The sequence below is a fragment of the Leguminivora glycinivorella genome, chromosome 25, assembly GCF_023078275.1.
Source record: "Leguminivora glycinivorella isolate SPB_JAAS2020 chromosome 25, LegGlyc_1.1, whole genome shotgun sequence".
Taxonomy (NCBI): Eukaryota; Metazoa; Arthropoda; class Insecta; order Lepidoptera; family Tortricidae; genus Leguminivora; species Leguminivora glycinivorella.
The window spans coordinates 10720251-10733585 of NC_062995.1; the positions used below are offsets into that span (position 1 = coordinate 10720251).

At 42.3% G+C, this 13335-nt stretch overlaps 1 protein-coding gene across 2 annotated transcripts in view; it reads left to right on the plus strand.

Annotated features, from left to right (window-relative positions):
- Positions 1-13335, plus strand: part of LOC125239117 (zinc finger protein 782-like) — a 106205-nt gene that overhangs the window by 8980 nt on the left and 83890 nt on the right. Inside the window, exon 2 of one of the 2 annotated variants that reach the window (XM_048146612.1) lies at positions 95-235. The exons of the other annotated variant lie outside the window; for it this stretch is intronic. Coding sequence (XP_048002569.1) covers positions 95-235 — 141 coding nt within the window. The remainder of the gene's footprint in view (positions 1-94; positions 236-13335) is intronic. 2 annotated transcript variants of the gene reach the window in all.

A 13335-nucleotide genomic window follows, 5' to 3' on the forward strand; every position in this document is an offset into this window, starting at 1 on the left:
CATTCGTTAAAGTTAACAGAAAACAAACAAAATGCTGTATAATTACTGTGATAAAATAATATTGCACAAATCTTTCAACTGACATTTGTTTCAGCTTCCGATGAGGCGATCAAAGTGCAGCAGTCATGTGTCCCCGGGAGTCCGTTCCTGCGGGACTGCTCCGTGAGGCTGGAGCGCCTCGGTGCGGAGACTCTGCTCACTGGCACATGGAGCACAGACCGGGACATGGGATCAGGTACACATTTATGCAGGTTGTATTATGGTACTGTCATTGAGAGCAGGAAACATAATAGGATAGTTTCCTACTAGTCAAATTGCTAATATGGAATTACTATGAAATACAGAGGAGTGACATCACGGTCAATTCATTTACTTTATATCTTTCTCTTTGATTTATTAAATATAAATTAATTTTAAACATAAATAAACTAATGTCCATATTTTTCATCTAATTATGTGGTGCTTTATTTCATGCACTGCATAAAATATTTTATTTTAAGTATAGGAAACTAGCCTATTGTATTTTATAGCACAACTAGCTTTTACCCGCGGCTTCGCCCGCGTACTAAAAGTATTCTTATTCAAACATATACAAAAATTAAGATTTTCATTTGGATCCGTAGGTTTCTCTGTAGGCACATTTGTCTGCGATTACACATAATACTATTGTTTTTAAACAAATGCTTGCAATGATTGTACAAATGTTACACATCGACCACAGCGTAGGTATAGTAGGTATGTATTCTATATACGCTGGGGAAACCTTTATAAACAACCCACATAGCCCGTATTTCGACACTAATGGTCGGTGGGTAAAAAGTACTTTCATGCATTATCCCTTACAATTTTTTTACATTTTGCTTAAACTTATCGCAAACGTAAACTTATTAAAAGCAAGCAAACAACGATCCCTTCCCACTGAGCCCCTTGCTTTTTACACTGTCTAGATACCGACTGCCGACCGATTATTCATATCCCTCTAACGCTATCCCTCTAATAACCCATATTGTCCCTATCCCTATCCTTATCCCTGTCCCGGCCCGTTCCGGCCCGTCCCGTTTCGTCCCGTCCCGCCCCACCCGCCCCGTAACTATCCCTGTCAAATTATCATGTTAGGCGGTGAACTTTGAAAAATCCTTTCTTAGTGCTCTTCTAAGGAATTTACGTGTAATTTGAAATCTCTTGAACCAGAAGTAAACATAAAAAAGAAATCCATATGGCTATTTTTGATATTTAAACCCCATTGCACCACAACAGGGGAAAAGGTATTTCACTTCCGCCACGTTAGATTTTAAGAGGCCTTATTCCTAAAGACGAGCGTTTTTTGCAAAATAGAACCTTTTTCATTCAAAATTATAAAGAAACTATAAATGATTATTAAAAAAATGATAATGTTCCTAAAAGTACATATCTTAAGCTAGAAAGTCAATTGGTACTACTTTAAAATATGTCTTTTTATACTTCCGAAAAATGAGTTTTTTCGGAAGACGTTTTCAAATTTCGTAGTGGGATAGCTCGTTTAGAATCGTGATTGTGCTGTTAAAAATGTTATTTGGGGTAATAAATGATCACAATCCTATTTGTTATATCCTGTACGAGTTAGCTAATACTTTGACATTTTAAGATTTACTTGAAATGGTGGATAAATAACCTTCCGTATCCTCCCCATTTTTTCGATAAAAAGAGGTTTACATTATGTATTTTTCCTGCGATTCCTGTATTTTTTGTAACTCTTAAATAATATTATCCTAAACTAGAACTTCTTATTGACCTATAAGAAAAAAATCATACATATAAGACATACCTTTCTGTCGATAGATATGTTTTTAAAACACCTAAAATTCGAATAAAAGACACTGTGCTAACGCGAGCCCGCTCAGTCTGCGCCGAGCGCTCGAAGACAACGGACCTGCGTTTGATCGTCCGGCGCACCTAGCTTTCGTAAGCAGCTCGATAGTTTCGAGAAGTGCCGTAAACTGCGACTAAACAAATCTTGATCCTTTTTACACCTTATGCAATTTTAGCATTCGACATGCTTTTCATATGATTTTGGATTTTAAGTTATACGTGAAGTTTGTTGAGAGTTTGAATTATTATTATATTTTGGGACCAGGATGAGGTTCTGGTTCTCATGATGATGGAGTCAGGCAGGAGATGTTCAACAGAACTGCTATTCTACTTATCATAACTCCACCATGTTTGGGCTCATTAGATTTGGGCTGATGAGCACCATCGATCTAGATGAGGTCCAAGGTCTCATGATGGAGTCAGGAGGTGGTCAACAGAACTGCTATTCTCCTCATCATAACCCCATCATGTTTGGGCTCATTAGATTTGGGCTGACGAGCACCATCGAACTAGATGAGGTCCAAGGTCTCATGACGGGGTCAGGAGGTGGCCAACAGAACTGCTATTCTCCTCATCATAACCCCATCATGTTCGGGCTCATTAGATTTGGGCTGACGAGCACCATCGAACTAGATGAGGTCCAAGGTCTCATGATGGAGTCAGGAGGTGGTCAACAGAACTGCTATTCTCCTCATCATAACTCCATCATGTTTGGGCTCATTAGATTTGGGCTGACGAGCACCATCGAACTAGATGAGGTCCAGGGTCTCATGATGGAGTCAGGAGGTGGTCAACAGAACTGCTATTCTCCTCATCATAACCCCATCATGTTTGGGCTCATTAGATTTGGGCTGACGAGCACCATCGAGCTAGATGAGTTCCAAGGTCTCATGACGGGGTCAGGAGGTGGCCAACAGAACTGCTATTCTCCTCATCATAACCCCATCATGTTCGGGCTCATTAGATTTGGGCTGACGAGCACCATCGAACTAGATGAGGTCCAAGGTCTCATGATGGAGTCAGGAGGTGGTCAACAGAACTGCTATTCTCCTCATCATAACCCCATCATGTTTGGGCTCATTAGATTTGGGCTGACGAGCACCATCGAACTAGATGAGGTCCAGGGTCTCATGATGGAGTCAGGAGGTGGCCAACAGAACTGCTATTCTCCTCATCATAACCCCATCATGTTCGGGCTCATTAGATTTGGGCTGACGAGCACCATCGAACTAGATGAGGTCCAAGGTCTCATGATGGAGTCAGGAGGTGGCCAACAGAACTGCTATTCTCCTCATCATAATCCCATCATGTTCGGGCTCATTAGATTTGGGCTGACGAGCACCATCGAACTAGACGAGGTCCAAGTTCTCATGATGGAGTCAGGAGGTGGTCAACAGAACTGCTATTCTCCTCATCATAACCCCATCATGTTTGGGCTCATTATAAATATGTGGAAGGTCGTTAATAATAATAAATGTTTTATTAGGGTACCCCTACATGTAAAGAGGGGGCAGATATTTTTTTTCATTTCAACCCCAACGTGTGATATATTGTTAGATAGGTATTTAAAAATGAATTAGGAATGTGGAATGAATTGTCGCCAGCGGTATTTCCGGACCAATGCGACCATCAAACCTTCAAGAAAAGAGCGTACATCCATCTTAAAGGCCGGCAACGCACCTCCAACACTTCTGGTGCTTCTGGTGTCCATGGGCGGCAGTGATCGCTTACCATCAGGCAGCCTATCTGCTCGTTTGCCTCCTATCCCATAAAAAAACGTTTAATATTTTTTAAGAAAAAAAAACCGCCGCCTTTCGGGTTGTGGTGAAAGCTACTTGCGAATGTTGGATTATGTAGAAATGTGTAGGTATTTTTTAAAACTGCTTTTAATGCTTTAATTATTTGATGGCAACACAAATCAATATACGTATAACGCTAAGGTTTGAAAGTTTCTCAATTCCTCATGAATCCGATTATAAGAAATCGAAGCTTGACAAACTTTGACTTGAAAACTCAATAATTATGCTTAACAAACATAACTAAATAAATGTCACTGTTCTGAACTTAAATACATGCTTTTCTTACAAAAATACCAAAGTCACTATGAGTGTGCCGTTCAGATTTGAGGAGTTCGGTTCTGACCATCATCAGCAGTTCCACTGCACCAAATGTCACTGTTCCGGACGTAAGTGCATGCTGTTCTTATAAAAATACCAAAGTCACTATAAGCGTGCCGTTCAGATTTGAAGAGTTTGGTTCTGAGTGTTCTGACCATCATCAGCAGTTCCACTGCACCAAATATCACTGTTCTGGACTGGACGTAAGTGCATGATGTTCTTATAAGAATACCAAAGTCACTATAAGTGTTCCGTTCAGATTTGAGAAGATCGGTTCTGATCTGACCATCATCAGCAGTTCCACTGCACCAAATGTCACTGTTCTGGACGAAAGTGCATGCTGTTCTTATAAAAATACCAAAGTCACTATAAGCGTGCCGTTCAGATTTGAGAAGTTCCGTTCTGGCCATCATCAGCAGTTCCACTGCACCAAATGTCACTGTTCCGTACCTAAATGCATGCTGTTCCTTTAAAAACACAAAAATCACCATACGTATGCCTTTCAGATTCGAGGAGTTCCCTCGATTACTCCAGGATCCCATCATCAGAACTGGGTTCTGAGAAAAATGGGACCAATCTGTATTCATATACATTCAACTAGTTTTTTAAAGGTGCGCGGGGCCCGAGGGCCCCGCGGTGTTCTTTTGTGCTTTGCTTTATTGTTTTTTGCTTTTGCTTTTTGTTTTTGTGCTTTGATTTTTTGTTTTCTTGCTTTGCTTGTTTGATTAATTGCTTTGCTTGTTTGCTTTTTTGCTTTAGCCTTTGCGTGCTTGGGAGCACTCTCTGCCCGCAGCTCGGCCTGCGGCCTCGCGTGCTTGGGAGCCTGTCAGACACGCTCCGGGCCTTCGGCCCTCCGCGTAGTTACTGTGGGGGTTGTGGGGAAGTTGGAGCTTAAACACGACCCAATAGTAAAAGTGTCTTGAGAAGCTCACGACGGGCCTACGGCCTGCGGCCTCCGGCCCGTCGTTTCGCTTCTCTAAGACACTTTTACTATTGGGTCGTGTTTAAGCTCCAACTTCCCAGACCGCCAGCGAGCCGATCAGGGACGCTCCGGGCCTTCGGCCCTACGCGGAGCTCGGCCTTCGGCCTTCGCTGGGTTTCGAAGCTCCGCGTCGGACCTTCGGCCCGCCGCTTCGCTTGTTAAGATAGTTTTTGTTATTGTTTTGCTTGGGAGTACAGTCTGTACGCAGCTCGGCCTGCGGCCTTCGCGTGCTTGGGAGCACTCTGCCCGCAGCTTGGCCTGCGGCCTTCGCGTGCTTGGGAGCCTCTCAGACACGCTCCGGGCCTTCGGCCCTCCGCGTAGTTACTGTGGGTGTTGTGGGGAAGTTGGAGCTTAAACACGACCCAATAGTAAAAGTGTCTTGAGAAGCTCACAACGGGCCTACGGCCTGCGGCCTCCGGCCCGTCGTTTCGCTTCTCTAAGACACTTTTACTATTGGGTCGTGTTTAAGCTCCAACTTCCCTGTCCGCCGGCGTGCCGGTCAGGGACGCTCCGAGCCTTCGGCCCTACGCGGAGCTCGGCCTTCGGCCTTCGCTGGGTTTCGAAGCTCCGCGTCGGGCCTTCGGCCCGCCGCTACGCTTATGAAGACACTTATGATTATTGTTGTGCTTGGGAGCACAGTCTGTACGCAGCTCGGCCTACGGCCTTCGCGTGCTTGGGAGCACTCTGCCCGCAGCTCGGCTTGCGGCCTTCGCGTGCTTGGGAGGCTCTCAGACACGCTCCGGGCCTTCGGCCCTACGCGGAGCTCGGTCTTCGGCCTTCGCTTGGTTTCGAAGCTCCACGTTGGGCCTCCGGCCCGCCGCGTCGCTTTGTAGACACTTTCATTATTGTTCTGCTTGGGAGCATTCTCTGCCCGCAGCTCGGCCTGCGGCCTTCGCGTGCTTGGGAGCCTCAGACACGCTCCGGGCCTTCGGCCCTACGCGTAGTTACTGTGGGGGTTGTAGGGAAGTTGGCGCCCCTCTCAAGGACGCTTCAGGCCTTCGGCCCTACGCGGAGCTCGGCCTTCGGCCTTCGCTGGGTTTCGAAGCTCCGCGTCGGGCCTCCGGCCCGCCGCGTCGCTTTTTAGACACTTTTCCTTATATTTTTTTTCTTGGGAGCACTGTCTGTACGCAGCTCGGAACTTGGACCGGAGCAATGACCGTCGGGCTGTAGAACGCTCCCTCCGGCTGGTAGGGAAATTTGACTTTGTCCCCTCTCGCCGCCGTTTTTGACTTTTCCAAAAATTTTTTTTTCTCATTTCTATTTTTGGCCCCCGCTCTTACCACGTGCCAAATTTGAACGCGCTCGGACCGAAAATAAAAAAAAAAAATTTCAAAGTCGGCCATTTTGAAATTTTGTAAATGCCATTCGATGGACCTCAGATAACTGTACAACATTAGTTTAAGCACTATGAACCTTTTTCCTACTGTTACGGAGCTATGGGGATTTAAAAAAAAACCTCCATACAAACTGGTAGGGAAATTTGACTTTGTCCCCTCTCGCCACCGTTTTTGACTTTTCCAAATTTTTTTTTTCTCATTTCTATTTTTGGCCCCCGTTCTTACCACGTGCCAAATTTGAACGCGCTCGGACCGAAAATAAAAAAAAAAATTTTCAAAGTCGGCCATTTTGAAATTTTGTAAATGCCATTCGATGGACCTCAGATAACTGTACAACATTAGTTCAAGCACTATGAACCTTTTCCCTACCGTTACGGAGCTATGGGGATTTAAAAAAAGGACCTCCATACAAATTTCAATTGGCCTTCATAGGGCGCCATTTTGAACTTTTCAAAATTTTCTTTTTGTATACTAATCTTGGGGTGGCTGTCTACCCGTGTGCAAAATTTCAGCGCGCTCGGACCATTTTGAAATTTTTCAAAAAAAAAAAAGTCGGCCATTTTGATTTTTTTTTAATGCCATTCGATGGACCTCGGGTGACTGTATAACATTTGTTTGAGCACTTTTCACTTCTTTGTACCGTTACGGAGCTATGGTAATTAAAAGAAAAACCTCCATTCAAATTTCAATTGGCCCTCAAAGGCCGCCATTTTGAATTTTTCAAAATTTTCTTTTTGAATACTAATCTTAGCGCGACCGTCAACCCGTGTGCCAAATCTCAGCGCGCTAGGACCATTTTGAAAATTTTCAAAAAAAAAGTCGGCCATTTTGATTTTTTTTTAATGCAACTTTTTTCTACTCGGATACCTGTATGACATTTGGTCGAGCACCCCCCGGCTATCTCTTACGGTTTAAAAGTTGCCATACAAAATAAAAGTGGCCAGTTTTCCCACATTTGTAGCACTTTTCAATTTTTTTTTTATTTCATTCGAATCGAGGCCACTTGGAGATTCTATGACCAAAATTTGAGCTCTCTGCGACAAACTTGAAAAATCGTCAAAAAAAAAAGTCGGCCATTTTGAAAAAAAAATGGCGGCGTCAAAAACTGCCCAGGGTCCTCTATGATATTTGGTCGAACACTCCCCGGCTAACTCCAGCCGTTTGGCCAGGCCGTCCAACATTTTTTTACCCGGAACCGGTAGACCGACGGTCTGATCTATCCGGGGTCGCAGGACCAAACTCTATACGACCACACCAAACACTGCCACCTTCAAATCCCCCTTCTGCCTATTTTTTGAAAAATGTCAGTCGGGTTGTAGCTTTATATTATATAGACTAGTTTTTTAAAGGTGCGCGGGGCCCGAGGGCCCCGCGGTCTTTCTTGTTGCTGTTTTGTTTTTTTTTGCTTTGCTTTTTTGTTTCTTTGCTTAGCTTGTTTGTTTTTTTGCTTTACTTGTTTGCTTTTTTGCTTTAGCCTTTGTGTGCTTGGAAGCACTCTCTGCCCGCAGCTCGGCCTGCGGCCTTCGCGTGCTTGGGAGCCTGTCAGACACGCTCCGGGCCTTCGGCCCTCCGCGTAGTTACTGTGGGGGTTGTAGGGAAGTTGGAGCTTAAACACGATCCAATAGTTAAAGTGTCTTGAGAAGCTCACGACGGGCCTGCGGCCTGCGGCCTCCGGCCCGTCGTTTCGTTTCTCTAAGACACTTTTACTATTGGGTCGTGTTTAAGCTCCAACTTCCCGGTCCGCCAGAGAGCCGATCAGGGACGCTCCGGGCCTTCGGCCCTACGCGGAGCTCGGCCTTCGGCCTTCGCTGGGTTTCGTTTCGAAGCTCCGCGTCGGGCCTTCGGCCCGCCGCGTCGCTTTTTAGACACTTTGATTATCGCTCTGCTTGGGAGCACAGTCTGTACGCAGCTCGGCCTGCGGCCTTCGCGTGCTTGGGAGCACTCTGCCCGCAGCTCGGCCTGCGGCCTTCGCGTGCTTGGAAGCCTCTCAGGCACGCTCCGCGTAGTTACTGTGAGATTTGTAGGTAAGTTGGAGTTTAAACACGACCCAATATTAAAAGTGTCTTGAGAAGCTCACGACGGGCCTGCGGCCTGCGGCCTCCGGCCCGTCTTTTCGCTTCTCTAAGACACTTTTACTATTGGGTCGTGTTTAAACTCCAACTTCCCGGTCCGCCGGCGAGCCGATCAGGGACGCTCCGGGCCTTCGGCCCTACGCGGAGCTCGGCCTTCGGCCTTCGCTGGGTTTCGAAGCTCCGCGTCGGGCCTTTGGCCCGCCGCTTCGCTTATTTAGATACTTTTTGTTATTGTTTTCTTGGGAGCACAGTCTGCACGCAGCTCGGCCTGCGGCCTTCGCGTGCTTGGGAGCACTCTGCCCGCAGCTCGGCCTGCGGCCTTCGCGTACTTGGGAGCCTGTCAGACACGCCCGGGCCTTCGGCCCTCCGCGTAGTTACTGTGGGGATTGTAAGATTTGTAGGGAAGTTGGACCTCCGGCCTGCGGCCTCTGGCCCGCCGCGTCGCTTTTTAGACACTTTTACTTATATTTTCTTGCTTGGGAGCACTGTCTGTACGCAGCTCGGAACTTGGACCGGAGCAATGACCGTCGGGCTGTGGAACGCTCCCTCAGGCTGGTAGGGAAATTTGACTTTGTCCCCTCTCGCCGCCGTTTTTGACTTTTCCAAAAAAATTTTTTTCTCATTTCTATTTTTGGCCCCCGTTCTTACCAAGTCCCAAATTGGAACGCGCTCGGAACGAAAATAAAAAAAAAAAATTTCAAAGTCGGCCACTTTGAAATTTTGTAAATGCCATTCGATGGACCACAAATAACTGTACAACATTAGTTTAAGCACTATTAACCTTTTTCCTACCGTTACGGAGCTATGGGGATTTAAAAAAAAACCTCCATACAAACTGGTAGGGAAATTTGACTTTGTCCCCTCTCGCCACCGTTTTTGACTTTTCCAAATTTTTTTTGCCTCATTTCTATTTTTGGCCCCCGTTCTTACCACGTGCCAAATTTGAACGCGCTCGGACCGAAAATAAAAAAAAAAAATTTCAAAGTCGGCCATTTTGAAATTTTGTAAATGCCATTCGATGGACCTCAGACAACTGTACAACATTAGTTCAAGCACTTTTAACCTTTTCCCTACCGTTACGGAGCTATGGGGATTTAAAAAAAGGACCTCCATACAAATTTCAATTGGCCTTCAAAGGGCGCCATTTTGAATTTTTCAAAATTTTCTTTTTGTATACTAATCTTGGGGTGGCTGTCTACCCGTGTGCAAAATTTCAGCGCGCTCGGACCATATTGAAATTTTTCAAAAAAAAAAGTCGGCCATTTTGATTTTTTTTTAATGCCATTCGATGGACCTCGGGTGACTGTATAACATTTGTTTGAGCACTTTTCACTTCTTTGTACCGTTACGGAGCTATGGTAATTAAAAGAAAAACCTCCATTCAAATTTCAATTGGCCCTCAAAGGCCGCCATTTTGAATTTTTCAAAATTTTCTTTTTGAATACTAATCTTAGCGCGACCGTCCACCCGTGTGCCTAATCTCAGCGCGCTAGGACCATTTTGAAAATTTTCAAAAAAAAAAGTCGGCCATTTTGATTTTTTTTTAATGCAACTTTTTTCTACTCGGATACCTGTATGACATTTGGTCGAGCACCCCCCGGCTATCTCTTACGGTTTAAAAGTTGCCATACAAAATAAAAGTGGCCAGTTTTCCCACATTTGTAGCACTTTTCAATTTTTTTTTATTTCATTCGAATCAAGGCCGCTTGGAGATTCTACGACCAAAATTTGAGCACTCCACGATAAATTTGAAAAATCGTCAAAAAAAAAGTCGGCCATTTTGAAAAAAAAATGGCGGCGTCAAAAACTGCCCAGGGTCCTCTATGACATTTGGTCGAACACTCCCCGGCTAACTCGAGCCGTTTGGCCAGGCCGTCCAACATTTTTTTACCCGGAACCGGTAGACCGACGGTCTGATCTATCCGGGGTCGCAGGACCAAACTCTATACGACCACACCAAACACTGCCACCTTCAAATCCCCCTTCTGCCCATTTTTGGAAAAATGTCAGTCGGGTTGTAGCTTTATATTATATAGATATTTTTTTTTTAATCGGTCCAGTAACAACGGAGATATCGAGGAACAAACATAAAAAAATGAAAAAAATAAATAAACATACAGACGAATTGAGAACCTCGCCTCAAATCTCTCAGATTTGAGGCGACGGTTAAAAAGTGACACATCATGAGCAGTTCCAATGCACCAAATGTCACTGTTCTGGACGTAAGTGCATGCTGTTCTTATAAAAATATGAAAGTCACTATAACTGTGATAATTTCCGAAAATATTAATATTATCAAAAAACGATCTTAGTAAACCCTTATTCATTTTTAAATACCTATCCAAAAATATATCACACGTTGGGGTTGGAATGAAAAAAAAAATCAGCCCCCACTTTACATGTAGGGGGGGTACCCTAATAAAACATTTTTTTCCATTTTTTATTTTTGCACTTTGTTGACGTGATTGATATACATATTGTTACTAAATTTCAGCTTTCTAGTGCTTACGGTTACTGAGATTATCCGCGGACGGACGGACGGACGGACGGACGGACGGATGGACAGACAGACATGGCGAAACTATAAGAGTTCCTAGTTGACTACGGAACCCTAAAAAACAGAAATCACTATTAAACTATTCTCTAATTTCAAGTTCCTAACTAAAATTTTCCTAATAAAAAAAAAACAAATTGATCCCGCTACAAACTTTCACCCCTTTTTCCCTCTACTAGGGGTGTAAATTTTCATAATCGATTCTTATCTCTTCGAAATTTTGTTAATGCAATCTATAGAAATTTCGACTTTCTAGCTTTCGTAGTTTCGGCTCAGCGGTGTTGGTTGTTGAATCAATCAATTAGGAAACCTGAATTTATATATGTACATGTAGACTAATACTATACTTTTACTACATTCATATACCTTATTTACTACTACCATACCATGAATATGAAATTAAATAAAGAGTCCCCATATAAAATTGAAAATTATGTTATTAGCAATTTAATTCAAAACTATCAAGATTATTCGTGTCTGCGTTGAAACGCGCGTTGAGTTGCCGGTGCTCGCGTACCGAGCGCCAACGCCATCTATCGATGGCCGTTTCGTGAAATTGATGAGCGCTCTAAGGAGTAAGGGGTCTTAACAGCGTTGTATTTATCGTGTTTCACTTAACACTAAAAACCTGAAAACCGTTTGTTCAGAATCGAGAGTAGAATCGATTAAACTATATCTTGATGGGGGTAATATTTTTATTTAAATTAGTATTATTAGTTTTTTTTATGTGCCTACTCTATTGTATTCGTAATACAACATTGTGTATATCGCATTGCTAGAGGTTGTTTACCTTTTTCAGTATTTAGGGGTATTAATACTGGCTGGTTACTTGGATGATTATTTTTTCCGCTACGAGTTTGACGTTGTTTGTCAATTATATCTTAGTGTTTATCACAAGCCTCCCTAATAACAAAGCTTGTGAAATGCATATACTCATCCTTGACTTCTTTATGAGTTAGATAATGTATTGAAAAGGGATGGATATATGCTAGATATTTCTCTTTTTAGTAGGTGGTCAGTAGGTTCTTGTTTTGCTAGGGATGTTACTTTGTCGATTCGATTATCGATAAAATATGCACTTACTTATGTTCTCACCTTAAAAATAATATAAACTTGATACATATAAAAGTAACGAAAACGTACTATATCTATTATAAATATTTCATTAGGATTATTATGGCTTTTTGACTATGAAAGTCACATATTCATACTGTATTCTTGGCTAGCCAATCTAATCATACCTACGGGTTGCAAATAAATGGTTTGTTTATGTACTTAAATACCTACATAGACGTTCATTTTTCTTCTCTTACTAAGGCCCATATCACATTATCATATATATTTCATCATAGATGTGTATGCCTCCCTTCTTCTTTAACGCGAAGAAAAAGAACGGCATGTTGTCTGTGATCATGTGATTTTTACGGGTGAGTGCAATATCGGCCTAAATAGTATGTGTAAAAAATACGAGTATATGAGAAATCAATACATCCTTCTCTTCTCTTTACGCAAAGACCTAAGTAAAATACTTTTATTTAGCATCTATCTCATGTGAAGTCCACCAACTTACCTCAATAATATCTTCTCTACCAAATGGAAAATAAAACAAACGGCAGTGTAGGTCACATAATTTATTATTTCAATAGTTTCAACTATTTTTAATTTCTTTTAATCATCTATGTGAATATCTGGAAAAACTAAAAAAATATTAATGGTTGAGTTCGCTATATTACCAGGTCCGTGATGCCTACCAATAAACATTCATGTCCTTTTTATTGCATGAATGTCGATAGGGTTATTATCCCTGACGTCGATAAAAATTACACAATTTACACATTATTATTTTTATTTATTATTTTATTGATAATGGGAAACAAACAGCGAAAATAACACATATAAAAGAATTACAATTTAGATATACATAGGCCAAAAACAGTTTCCACTACTGAATTTAACAATTATGGTTGCTCAGGGAAGACATGACTTGTTCTACGATTATAATCAAACGAAATATACATATGTAATGTTAAACATAACTGATTTTAGATTAAATATGCATATTAATAAATGCCCACATGCCTTACTCTAACTTATCAAACTAAGTATCTACTTAATAAACAAAATGTCTAGAATTAATACATTTAAATTTTAAATTTTCACATCACTATGACATAAACATAACCTGAAAAGAGTTTGAAGAAATATCGAAAAAACATGAATAAAACTACGCAGAATTTAATACTGTATTAGTTATATATAAACTATCAATATCGTTTTTTATGTTTCGTTTAGATCCTACAAATAATATTATGAATAATTGAACGAAATTCACTAATGAAAGGTTACATGTTCTTGGCAGTTTTCTTTTCACCATGTACGTGAATTACAGTCCTTAATCACACAAGCCACAGTCACATAAGGAACT